Below are 12,804 nucleotides of genomic sequence, written 5' to 3' on the forward strand. Positions count from 1 at the left end.
TTCCCTGAAGAAATATTCACTGTGGCACCTGCCTGACCTCAGGGAGCTTGGGCAGACACCCATACAATAGCAAGGGGAAGAGCAGGCTCAAGTGTTGGCCTCTTCCCAAGCATAACATTAATTTTAGCCAGTGGTTCTTCCTAGAAATCCAACACTTGGCATCACCATTGTGCTTGGGAAGACCTGAGCCACGAACAACTTCTCGAAGATGCTGCAAAACATCTGCTGACGTACGCAGCTGTAATGTAGGATGATTTGCACTGAAGCCAACCACCCAGGCTGAGATTTTCAACGAAGACTAAGAGATTTAGGTGAAACTCATATTGTACGCACCCAGAGGGCAGTCAGTATAAGAGCATTGGGCAGGAGGCTTGTAGATCTCCAAATAGGCTATTTAATTGCCCCACGCAGGTCAGTAATTGCAGCAGACCAAATATGAAGGATATCCCACAAAATTGATAGCTTCCTTCTCAGTCAGCATGATCCGGTAATTAGCGCACTTATCCAGCCTTTAGGAAATCCGAGCTCAGCTCTCCAAGTGTCAGTTGAAAGTGCCTGTATTTAATTTACATTGCTCCACCAAGCTACCTTACAGTTGGGAACAGCCAAGGACGTACACAGGGTCTGGTCCTGTGGCTCAGCTGAGGGACGGCAGCTTTTCCACTACCGTGGACGACTCACATTCAATATCACTCTTGTGTTTGCAGCTTTTCTGTGCCACAGATTCTTGCAACCAGCAGCAATAACAGCACAGATCAGGTTTGTTGTGAAACATTTTTGAAGTCCGTTGATGAAAAGCACTTTGCAAAAGCCAAGGACCACTTTTACTTGCTGGAATTTGCAAAGAATTAGGGTTGGCAGTCAAGAGCTCCTGACGTGCAGAGCCAGAACTGGAAAACGCACCTCGGAGAGGTTATTTCAGCACTCATCCTCGGTAATTAATCAAAGGCAGGATTTAAAAGGATCTTGATCACATACTTCCTCAGTGAAGTTTTTGATTTTTTTTTTAAGTGGCAAAAAGAAAGATAGAACAAGATCCAATCAGAAAACTCGTAATGCTGAAGCCTCCCGTTTCTGCACAGGTAGTCTGCTGCACGGCTCTGCTATCCTTCCTATTAGAGGGTTTTGTTTTCTTTTCTTCTTGACCTAAACTCAGATTTCTGAGGATGATTAACGAGGCTAGCACTGAAAAAGGTAAATGTTGGATCGAGTTGTGTTCCTGTCTAAACACGAAGGTAAGGCAAGGCAGGTCAGTGATCCTGCCTGGTGGTCTCAGCTCAAATACGCGGTTAGCCCTGATGAGAACATTTCAGCACAGACTCAGTTCAGTCACGGAGAATTGGGACCTTCCTGGAAGGTGGTGGCTGTGTTGGATTTGGTGATGCTCTCAACTTTATGTCAGCCCAGGAACAGGCTGCCGCAGGCTGAGACTGGAAATCTGCCTAACACAAACCACTTATCAGCAGTCCTGAACTTATGCTGACACTGAATCCTATTCAGCGGCTTAAACTGGTCTTGTTACACTTTCTTCATATCCTGAAAGGATTCAGTAATTTATTCCTTCCTGTCTGCATCAGCAGAGATGGAGCCAAAAACCTCTCCCAACTTACCCAAATAGTCATCAAAAGAGAACTTGTCATTGTCCCAGATCTGGAAGATCAGCTGTGGTGGAATCTTGTTTTCTGTCTTGTCCAAGCTCCAGAAGTGCTCCTAAAGTAACGCCGGAAAAGAAACCAAGGAAAAACAAAAGCCTTGTTAGTAGAAGTGGGCAGAGCCTGGCTACCCTCATCTCCCAGCAGTGGAAGTCCTGTACCACAATGTTCTTGGTGTGTCCTGCTCCAGCTCTGCATGGCCAGAGCCACAGGAGGACACCACTGGCTCTGGCCAGTTCTTGGACCCAAGATGCTTCTGGAAGGTGAGTTGGTATCAACGTGTGCCTTCATTTAGTGACAATGTTTTAACAAACAGGCACCATGAGCTTGCAAATAGGGGTTTTTGGGTGACAGCATCGTATTCACACGATTTAGATGAGGGTGACTCTCTGAGGTGAAGAGAGCGATGAGTGTTGAGTGCCTGTGCTGCCAAACTTCACCTTCTTCTTAATTAATGGAAACATATAGGAATAACATTAAAATAAGCACTTATGGTAGCCAATTAAAATACATCCCTTCCCCTTCTGCCCATCTCTCAGCCCAGTTCTGCCAGCAGCCAGAGCCCTGCACAAGTCTGGATGCACCACAGCTCTGATCTGCTGCCAGGTCTATCGTAAGCTGTTGGCTTGCAGTTGGTCAACTCAAGACCAGCAAACACCTCTACCACCTGCGGGTAACCTATGGTTCCCGACTTTACTTACTAAGCATGAATATGTAAAGAAAGAGACTGAGGCTTTCATAGCAGCTCACTGTGTGGTGAGTTCCCCAGTTCTCAAATGACTTTGTTCATCTTTTCTGCACATCTCCCAGATTTTCGTCCTCAGGACAGGTGAATGCTAGAGTTGGACATGGTATCCCAGCAGATCTGCTGTTAATATTACACTGGGCTGCTGCCAAGCTGCATACATGTTTGCCATATTTATTACTACATCTAAGTGCAAGAAAGGAGAGATTCAGAGCACCAGCAAGTCATGATGACCACAGCCTGGTTCTCTGTACAACCAACTGAGCAGTGGCACTGCGACACCTTATTTCAGTCCTTATGATGTGAGAGCTGTCACTGTCTATATGGCCTTCTTGTTGTTTTTTGTCTGTTCCCTGCCACTACAGCTGCTGTGACAACCTGTGGAAAGGTTTTGCAGCAATCCCAGAAGCCTATTTGCAAAGCACCTGGAATGAAAATTACACTGTGAGCATCTCTTCTGATTATCGGCATTTACCAAGCCCTTGTGCAGTGCAGGAGCTGCCATCCATCAGTTCTGCAATCTGGCCACAGTAATAAGTAACAGCCACTGCCTCGGGGACAGCATCTGTGTGGGAGCTCAGCACTAGGACAAGGCAGCGAATTCTGCTTTCTGGAAAGGAGATGATTTACAAAACACCCACTCATGAGAAGTTTGCAACTGCAGTGGCCCGGTTACTACTGTGGGTAGGTCAACAGCAAGGCAGATGGTTTGCCTTCTGGACAGTCAGACCAACACTCCCCAAAAAGCCATCGGGGGGAACATTTAGATTAGACTTCTCTAACAAGGATGGTTTGAATCCCATTACTGTGACAATGAGTTTGCGGTCGCATCATTATAATATATGGTGGATATGTGCCCACGCCACAAAATTTGTTATTTATGTGGTTGCAACCAGTAACATTTCCCAACAGGGATCTAATACCACCTCTGGGATGGCACGAGATGCCTGAGAGTTAGGACTAAGAAGTGTTGGGACAGAAGGAGAGAGACAGAGAGGCACAGAAAGCCGAAGTCTTGTTATTTCTGGCTCCAGCCAACGCTCACAAAGAGGAGGTAGAGTCACGGCCGGTGTCTGCTGACACAGGCTCAGAGGTGTGTCCTGTGGGCAATGCCTCCTGCCGCACTCTTGCAACATGGCAGTATCATAAACGGAACAGATTTAATTAAAACCAGGAAACTTCAGCATCATTCATGACACATACGTAGCACCATAAATTCACCACGGTGGCTACAAGACTCTGATTCATTATATCGTGCATTATTAAAAAAAAAAAGGCGGGGGGGAAGAATGTGTCACACTCCATAAGAACATAAATATTCAAGCAGGGAGACTGTGGGCACTTAAATCCCATTGAAACTGGTTTCACTTTAAGAGATCACTCTGGATGGTTATATTTCAATTTAGCTCCATTCCCCGTCTTGCTTTGGAAAAACACACCAGCATTTTTGCAACGGAGCATTTTATTTATGCATTTTAAATATTCTATAATCTAGAAAAATAAAATAAAGTCAATGGAAACTTCCATCCCTCCCTCTCCGCTCATCGCAATGTATTAAAATGTATGTTTATCCAAGGGGGGGGTTGTGTTTTCCCAGCTAATAAGTCATTTTAAATTAAAACTGCTAAAAAGCGAAAGAGCTTATGGTGATTCTTCCCTTTCCCATATGTTGGTTGAGTCCTGCACAGCAGAAAGGTTGCTAGTCATCCAGAGGAGAAAGCCCCCAGGAACCATGTACCCATGTCTAAAGCAGAAGGCGGCCAAATGACCTCACCATGGTCATGGAAAGGTTCATCTGGGGTCTGCAAGATGGAAGAAGACCCTTCTCCTGTGGTGTGCACCACAGCGAGACACCACGAGCCCCTTGCTGGGGTAATTCAGGCACCCCGTCTATGCTCAGAATCACAGAATGACGGAATCATAGAATCGATTTGGCTGGAAGAGACCTCTGGGATCTTTGAGTCCAACCTTTGCCCTAACACCCCCATGTCAACTAGACCATGGCACTAAGTGCCAGCTCCAGTCTTTCCTTAAGCCCCTCCAGAGATGGTGACTCCCCACCTCCCTGGACAGCCCATTCCAATGCCTAACGACCCTCTCTGTGAAGAAATGCCTCCTCATTTCTAGCCTGAACCTCCCCTGGCGCAGTTTGAGACTATGCCCTCTTGTCCTGATGCTCAGCTAGGGAGAGGATGAAACATCCTACAGGTGCCTCTTCCTCTCCAGTGATACCTCACGTCCCTGGCTCAGAGGCTGATTTCACCACATCTGCATTCCTCAGACGTGTCCATGATCCAAGAGCATCCCTATGCCATTGTCTGGGTTGAAGCACCTCTCCAAGCACACATTGGACCTTCTCTTTGCACCATCCCATCCATGTGAATGTGAGCAAAACCTGGCACTTGAGCAGCCTCTCTGAAAGGGACAGGTGGTGATGGCAGCTCTGCTCTCTGCCTGCTGGAAGACACAATCCCATCAGTGTCCTGATGGGGAGAGAAGAGGAACCAGGTAAAGGAGCAGGCTGTTGTGTGACCCAAATCGCTGCCCTGGTCTCTGAGTTGCTGCAGCAATTTCCCTCCTCTTGGTGAGCTCCTTTCCCATCTGTGGTGCTGGCTGAGCTCTCCCAGGACAGGAGGAGAACACCTTGGACCCAGGTCGGAGCCAGCGGATTCTGCGGTGCCTTATGGTCATCTCCCACACAATGAAACCCAATTGGACAAGTGGCCCCAGGACTGACCATACAATCCCTGGTGAATGTACAGGACTTTGGGGTTCCACCTTCCCATCGCAACGCCCAAGGACTTGCCCGCACTCAAAGCGAACAAAACCCAAACCCTCGCATCCCGCTGCCTCCCCAGCACCACCTCTACCCCTGAGAGCAATGCCCTGCCTTGCCAGGGACTCCCTGCCTGATGAAGGATGACTCAGGCAGGATTTGACCCTTTCCGGGTGACAATGTGGAGCTCGTACAACGTTAGCCCGATCTGTACAGCTTTGGCCTTTCTTGTGGAAAAACACTGTAAATGTGGTTTGGCTGGTGGCGAAGCTTTCCTCCTCGGAGCCCCGTGAAGCTGGGGACACGGCAGAGCAGAGCTGGAAGGGCAGGCTGGGGAAGGAGGAATTTGATGCTGAGCTAAGTTTATGGGTCCATTTCAAGGCAGTGTGAAATTCGCCTCCATGATTAAATCTAGCTACGAAAGTTCACTATAAAAACAACCCAGGGCAAGAAATTTATTTCCTAGCCTTTTGCAAGACATGGGAAGGAAAGGAGCTTGAATTATTGTTTGGGGGTTTGTTTTGCCGTGCAGGGGGGGAAGAGGGGAGGCTGGTGAATATTTTATGGTCGTGAATAATGCAGTAGGGGAGGCAGGAAAAAAAAAATAAGCTCATATCACTAGGAAAGTGTTGACAGGGCTGCATTTCTTCTGGGTTGCTTATGTGCTACGGAATACAAAGTAAGAAGCAATCCCGTTTTTTTCGCGAGGCAGAGAGGTCCCAGCATGTTTGCACACAAGCAAACCTGTCCCGTTTCAGCATGTGGATGTGGGAGAGCACCAGGTCCCTCATCCCACAGCAACCGGGGAGCCCCGGCCATGCAGGAGACCCCTCCTTGGGGATCAGCCAAGAAGAGCATCTTCTCCTGCAGGAGCCAGGACAAGCTGTCCTGCAGGGCCGTCCTTCAAGGTGATGAGAAACTGCTGCTCTGACCCTCATCCCATCGGGACATTTCGTGTATCTGAAACAAGCAGCCAGCCGAGAGCGCTCATTATTGCCCTTTTACGGGACTAACTTGCCTCTTTGATCTCCTTGCTTTTGCCAGCTCCGACAATTGCATTGCAGGTCTCATGGCACTTGGTTTTCTGCATCCTCTCCTGATCAGGATGGCAGCTGAACAAAATCCCAAGCATCCAGCATCTGCTGCACATTTGGGTACAGCCTTGCCAGTACCTAGAGGAAGACTCCAGGCATCACCACACCGTAAGTGTGAAATAGTCACAATATTTGCCTTGGGGCACATACTCTCATTTCTGTCCCTGGAATCACTTGCTGCAATACTATTTTCTCAGCCTCCCGTGCTTTCCTTCTGGCAGAGCTCATCAGGATTTTCCAGGGACATGGGGCCATCCCGCAGCCATTTAGGGAGCTCCAAGCCAGGGGGGGTCCCAGTCCTGGCCAGTTTGTGAACACCACTGTTGGACCTTCAGTTCTCGACACAGCCATGCTTTACTCACCCCTCTCCATACATCCATTGGAAATCAAAAGTCACAACAGTAACTCCTGTCTGAATATCACCGAGGCTGCCGGTGCATCCCAGGTCATGACTGCTGTCCCTGTCCTATTACAGAAGACTCCTGTGTCGTTGTATCCGCTTGCTGCAGTCCCATTAAAATACGTAATATATGACTGCCTTGTCTAACTCTGCCTTCCTCTGGAAAAAAAATGTACTTGGAGCCCATTCAAAATGTTGCATTTTGGCTAAAAGTGGAAGGAAAAGGAACATTTTGTGTTTAGCTTTGTTTTCTGATGTCACCAAGAAAAGCAGGGAAGGACACGACAAAGGACAGGAAACAGGAGAGGAAAAAGTCAAAAATTAAAAGGCAATAGCCTTTTTTTTAACTTTCTGACACCAAAGAGGAATGAAAATTTCAATCTAATAAAACATTAACTGTTCTTAACAAAAATCAGTGCTTGACACTCAAAATTTCAAACTAAAACCAACCAGAGCACAGAGATTTCTTTGTACACCCTGGAGATTCGGTGATGACTGTAACAGAACAAGGGGATGACACAGGGACCCAGTTGCAGAAACTTCACATGCCTGGCTTTTTATTTTTTTATAAAAATTAAATGATGGAGAGGCCACGCACTCACCTCCAGGGTAAACTCTTGCCCTCTCTGACAAATACATCAAGCCCAGGCTGCCCACGAGCTCTCAGCTGATTTGGAGCATCATGCTACGAGCCATCACTGCATGGTGTGAGCATCCCCCGTGCAAAACCAGTCGCACCGGGGACGTCCCCATGTGCCCCAATGCTGGCACCGGCTCCGCGTCCCCAGCTGGTGCGAATCTGCTGGGCACGGAGGGATGCATCGGCTGATCTGCCCCAGGTGAGGGTCTGACCCATTACAGGTCGGAGCTGTCAGTACCAGGAAGATGTCAGGACACTAAAATGAATTTGCAGGCCAAGTAAACAGAATCGATGAAACCAGATGGAGCTGGGAAACCCTCAGCGCCAGGGAGGGAGGAATTTATTCTTGGCTCCCCTCAGCAATAGAGCAAAACAAGCTGTGAGTTACAGCCCCTTCTTCCCTGCTTTTCCCTCCAATGCCTTTGCACTTCTCTCTCTGGGTGGGTTTAAGACCCCAAACCTCCCGTTTTCTCACATCGCTCGCAAAGACCTACCTCTAGTATTATTTCTGGGATGGCACCAGCTGACCAGTTATACAAAAAACCCTTCCAAACGCCAGGTTTGTTGTTATATTCAAGGCCAGAGCCAGCAAACTTGGAGACTTCAGCTGCACCTTGCAGAAATAGGGTCTCAGTTATTGAGAGAGAGATGTGCAATCCTCGCCGGTACCTCACAGCCACAGGGTTATTCCTGGGATTGTCCTACAGGACCACCTACATCTAGCCATGCGACCAGCACGCACCCACCACTGCCAGATGTCCAAAGACCTCCAACTCAAAGTTAGTGTGGTTTTGTGCCCAGGCAGGTTGCAATTAATCTGCTTAAAACTTTAGTTGAAAGCACAAAGTGGAAGAAATGAAATGAACGTAAGAGCTCCTTGAAAAGGAGCCTCACCGCGACTGCCCCAACCTTCCCGCTGAATCAACCAGACAGTCACTTGCAGTTTCTTCTACAGTAGTGGGATGGGTCCTCTTCCAGTGGCTCTCTTTGTCTTTGCAAAACAGAATCTTTTGTGTTCTGGCATCAATACTTCATTTTCTTGCTGACACCTAACACCAAAGTCTAGCAGCAGAACAAGTATGAAGACAACAGCTATGTTCCTCGGTCTGGTTTCTGGCAGTGGCATGGCATGACACGGACTTGAAATCACCAATAATGTTCCCATACTTATTATGTTCATCTCCTGGAATTTCTTTTATGCAACTGTTTTCAGATGGCATATGAACAACCCAGCCAGGTCTTGGAAGCTCCAGCCTAGTGGTTTGTTTCCAGGTCCACTCAAGCACCAGTAGTTTTTAACTTGTATATTGGGATGCTCTTGAAATTCCACCCTGAATGTTCATTTACGCAGATGACATTTGCTCAGACACTCAGTGTCAAGCTTTTTCTGCCCTAGAGGACATCTAGAATTCAGATTTGGCAGCTATATTCAGCTACTGCTATAATTGGCATTTGAAGCTGAACATGTCAAAATCAATTTCATGCCTTTTCCACCTCCACAGCGCCTGTGAGACGTGGGAGCTGGGCGCCTCTCTGAATGGATGCCCAGTGAAACGTGATCCACACTCAGCCTACCTCGGCATTGCTCTCGGTAGCCTCTGGCTGTACCATGACCATCTGATAACACCGTCTGCAAGAGTCAAGACCTTCCAGGCTTAGACCTGGGGTTCTAAAGTTTAAACCCTGCAGACATCTGCTCTTCTGCTCGTTGGCAGCAGAGCATCATACTCATCTGGGACCTGGACCTGCCTGTTCCTCCCCTATTTAAGTCAATATGCAATTTTATGCAAACGTGTCAGGGGTGTGAGTCTACCTTTCCACCCCAGCTCCCCCTGTGAAATAAGAGCGCTCCCACATGCAACGTGCATTGACCCTTTCATCAGAATGAATGCACGATTTGCAGCCTAAGGAACTGTCGTCTTGCAGGACTCGGCAAGATGCAAGCGTGCGGTGGCTGCACAAATGACATGGCTTGACCTGTCCACAGCGGCTAGAGAAAAATGGCACAAAAAGAAGAGAGAACAGAAGAAGGAAATTCTGAATAAATGCTGAGAGACGATGTTCAAGAAACATGCATTTACATATTTTCAGAAGAGCCGTCCCAAAGATGGACTTTCCTCTTTCGTGGGGATTTTTTTGAAATTCAGAATGGGGTAAATTCCTTTTTCAGAAGGAGAAGCCAAATCTTTATGACGTCACAGAGGCAAGAGAAGATATGGATGGAAAAAATATTCTGAAGTGGTTAAAACGTTTAGAAAAGTAGGAATAAGAGCCTACACTTCCAATCTAGAAGTTGAATTGATACTCAGAGGATTTACAGGCTCCTGCTTTCCCTTGAGGTGTCCCATGGGAAGACTGAAGCCTTGAAACCCCAAGCAATCACAGCACTTTGGAGCTTTGGAGATGATGTTCCCAAAACTTCCAGTGCTGTGTCAAGGATTAAACAATCCTGGCTACCACTAGCCATCCCAAGGCTTCAGGGTCTGGTTCCACCACGTGGCACCTGGGTTTTCCCTGGGTTTGCAGCCTCCCAGCTCCCCGGAGACGTGCACATCAGAACTAAACATCGCGGAGACCCTGTGCCCAGTGGCATCCTTGTTCTTTTGGGAGAATATTTGCAACCTGGGTTGGGGTGACCCATTCCTACAGTCCGTCCTGCAACGCTAAAGGGAGCTCCAGTCTGCGAGGAGGTGAGTGGAGCGAACAAAGGAGAGCACATTGAAGGCTGCTTTCCTCCCAGCAGTGCTCTCTCCGAGGGCCAACACCAGCAAGGCTGGGTGCAGGTGGCTTTTAGCAGCTCAGAATTTGCCATCTGACCGTTTTGATTTAAATTCCACTTTCCATCGCCTGCGTTTAAAGTTCGGTGCATGGGCTTTTACAGCAGCAGTAATGAACCTGGAGTTCAAACAGCACATGGTGAGATCAAAAATTGCCAGAGCGGAATGTGTCCCACAAATACAAAGCATGGCTTTTCATTCATTATTTTTTCCTTTACAGAGAGGTTTTACAAGCTGTTTATTTTCTGATACAGTGTTGGCAGACATGTGGTCAGAGGAGAATCAATATCAGCACAGTGGGATGTATTTTCTTAAATGGTTTATAGGGGGGTCTTTGCTTTTTCAAAGCGGGATAATTGAATGTAGTACACACTGTACTTTTGATTTGTTTAACATGAAGCGTGAAATGGGTACGGCTATGATTCTGTCAATCACTTTAACTATCCAGCGATTCATTTTGAAGCTAGGCCTCCTCGCGGGGATCGTCTGGCTCGAGGGATGGGGAATTCGCTCAGCATCTTCCCCGCCAAAGCACCAGTTCCAGCCCAGACTGTGCTGGGACCTTGCTGGCCCCACAAAACAAGCTGGGATGAGGGTCCCAGGTGAGCTTTGTGGATGCAGATGGTCCCACTGAAATGAGGCGTCTTTGGGCACCCCCTATTCAACAAACACCAAGGTGGAATTCCCAGCGGCAAGGCAGGGAGCAAGGCTAAAAATGAGGGGCTGGGTGGCTGAAGGGGTTTGAGCTTTGAGGGAGGTGTCACAGAACAGGACCGAGTCTCAAAAGCAGGGGTTGTCCCTGCTGTCCACACAGACCCACAGACCCAACAATACTCCTCTTAATCTCCAGGTGATGAGCAGGACATTTAAGGGACTAGATCTCCCTCTCCTAAAACGTACCTTGAGAGCCAGTCCAGTTTTCACCAGTGTTATTCCATGTATGCACCCCATGTATGCACATTCCAAAAACATTTAGATGTGGCACTTCAAGACATGGTTTAGTGGGCATGGTGGCGTTGGGTATACGGTTGGACTTGACGATCTTTGAGGTCTCTTCCAACCATCATGATTCTATGATTCAACGCCATCCCTGCTTCCTTCCCTCCCTGCAACTCCCAGTCCACCTTTGATAATCGCATCGCACTAACTTACCTAAGGAACACCAGAAGCAACAGCCAACTACAGATGTAGGAATGAGGGGGCCAAAATCCCATCCTCTTTTAATCTCCAGTCAAGCACACAGCTCTCTTATTAGACCAAGGGCATCTTCACCCTGAATCCCAAACCAAAGCTTTTTTTCCCATCTGTGCATCAATGCTACACCCCAACCACGTTCCCCTACACGTCCCTCCTGCATACCCCTTCACGTACTTGGAGGCAGCTCCTTCCTTTCACCTCTCTTTAGCCCTTCTGTGAAGTTTCTGTACAGCATGATGCCCATTATGCCATGCTGGAGAGCAGAGGTGGGTACCTAACCATCCCCATGGAAATGCCATCTCCATCTTTGGAGTAACCCTGTTGTTGAGTAGGCATCTTGGAAGTCCCGTGCAACATGGAGAGTACTTTGACACCACTGCACCAATATTCAGCTGCTTCTAGTCCAGGGGAGTCTTTCCTGGGGGGTCAATCTCTCCACAAAGCCACCTCTAATTCTGACCCCACAAATGTTGTATTCAAAATGTGGATTTTTTCAACCAGTTTCCCCACCTGTCCACAGTTTTGTGTTTCAAATAAAACAGCAGTAAGGCTGAGCCTTGCATAGCTCCATTTGTGCTGCGCATGTCTTAGATCACGCAGCACACCTCACCCCAGAGTTACTACGAGGAGGCATAAAGATCTGTCCAGGGACACTCACCTTTTTTGCGACGTAGCACATTTGCTCAGCAGGGAGATAGTGAAAGGGGAAGATGAATCTCCAGTTGAAGTTGCCCTCTCCTCCCATAGACCTGTAGTGCACATCTGTCTTCTGCTTGTTCTCCTCGTGACCAACCAGCCAGCTGCAAAACGCAAACACATTGCATGAAAAACTAGAAACACACCAAGGGTTTTGGAGTTCACTCAGTGTCACAGTGGCCACGGGCAGGCAATAAAATGCCTGTGGCTGCTATCTGTAGGGGTAACCTGGAGCCTGTAGAAGACTTGAGAGGGAATGCAACAGCCCCTGCAGCGTTGGGAGGTGAACCAGTGCTGGTGGTAGCAGCTTGAGAAGCTCTGCAATCTCTTCCCCTCCCTCTCCTGAGTTTTATGGATGTTTTAAAGACTCAACACCGCCTTAAGCTCTGGCTCAAAGTTGTCACTTACCCATCCATAAGCACACATCAGCTTCTAACCTGCCTTGGTGAGAGCTCCGTTCCCCTTTGCAGCCACCCCAACCAACTGACCTTGTAGTTATCGCCTAAAGCCAGTCCTGTTGATGAGTCAACCATGCTAAAGGACCAAAGGGCCATTTTTTCCCCTCTGTTCTCTGTTGATTTCTCAAAGATTATTATCTGAAAGTCCTAAATGGCCATGAAGTTCTTCCCCAGGAAAATCCCAGAGTGGCCAGGGTGGTCCCCAGCCGCTCCCGTTAGAGGCAGCTCCTCGCAGCACGGTTCCCCTCCTGGTCTAACAGAGCTTGCTCTGCTCACTCCGTAACCAGTCCAGGGGCAAACTGAAAACTTTCCATAACAACTGCTTTTTTCCAGCTGTGAGTCTTGCAGCTGTCGGGTTTTCATTCTGCC

At 48.0% G+C, this 12,804-nt stretch overlaps 1 protein-coding gene across 1 annotated transcript in view; it reads right to left on the bottom strand.

Moving 5' to 3' along the window:
• Positions 1-12,804, bottom strand: part of LOC104167188 (dysferlin-like) — a gene marked incomplete at its 5' end in the record, with an annotated part of 61,182 nt that overhangs the window by 7,542 nt on the left and 40,836 nt on the right. The window contains 2 exons of the mRNA XM_009707373.1: positions 1,611-1,710; positions 11,940-12,081. Coding sequence (XP_009705675.1) covers positions 1,611-1,710; positions 11,940-12,081 — 242 coding nt within the window. The remainder of the gene's footprint in view (positions 1-1,610; positions 1,711-11,939; positions 12,082-12,804) is intronic.

This window comes from Cariama cristata, unplaced genomic scaffold, assembly GCF_000690535.1.
Source record: "Cariama cristata isolate BGI_N322 unplaced genomic scaffold, ASM69053v1 scaffold1699, whole genome shotgun sequence".
Taxonomy (NCBI): Eukaryota; Metazoa; Chordata; class Aves; order Cariamiformes; family Cariamidae; genus Cariama; species Cariama cristata.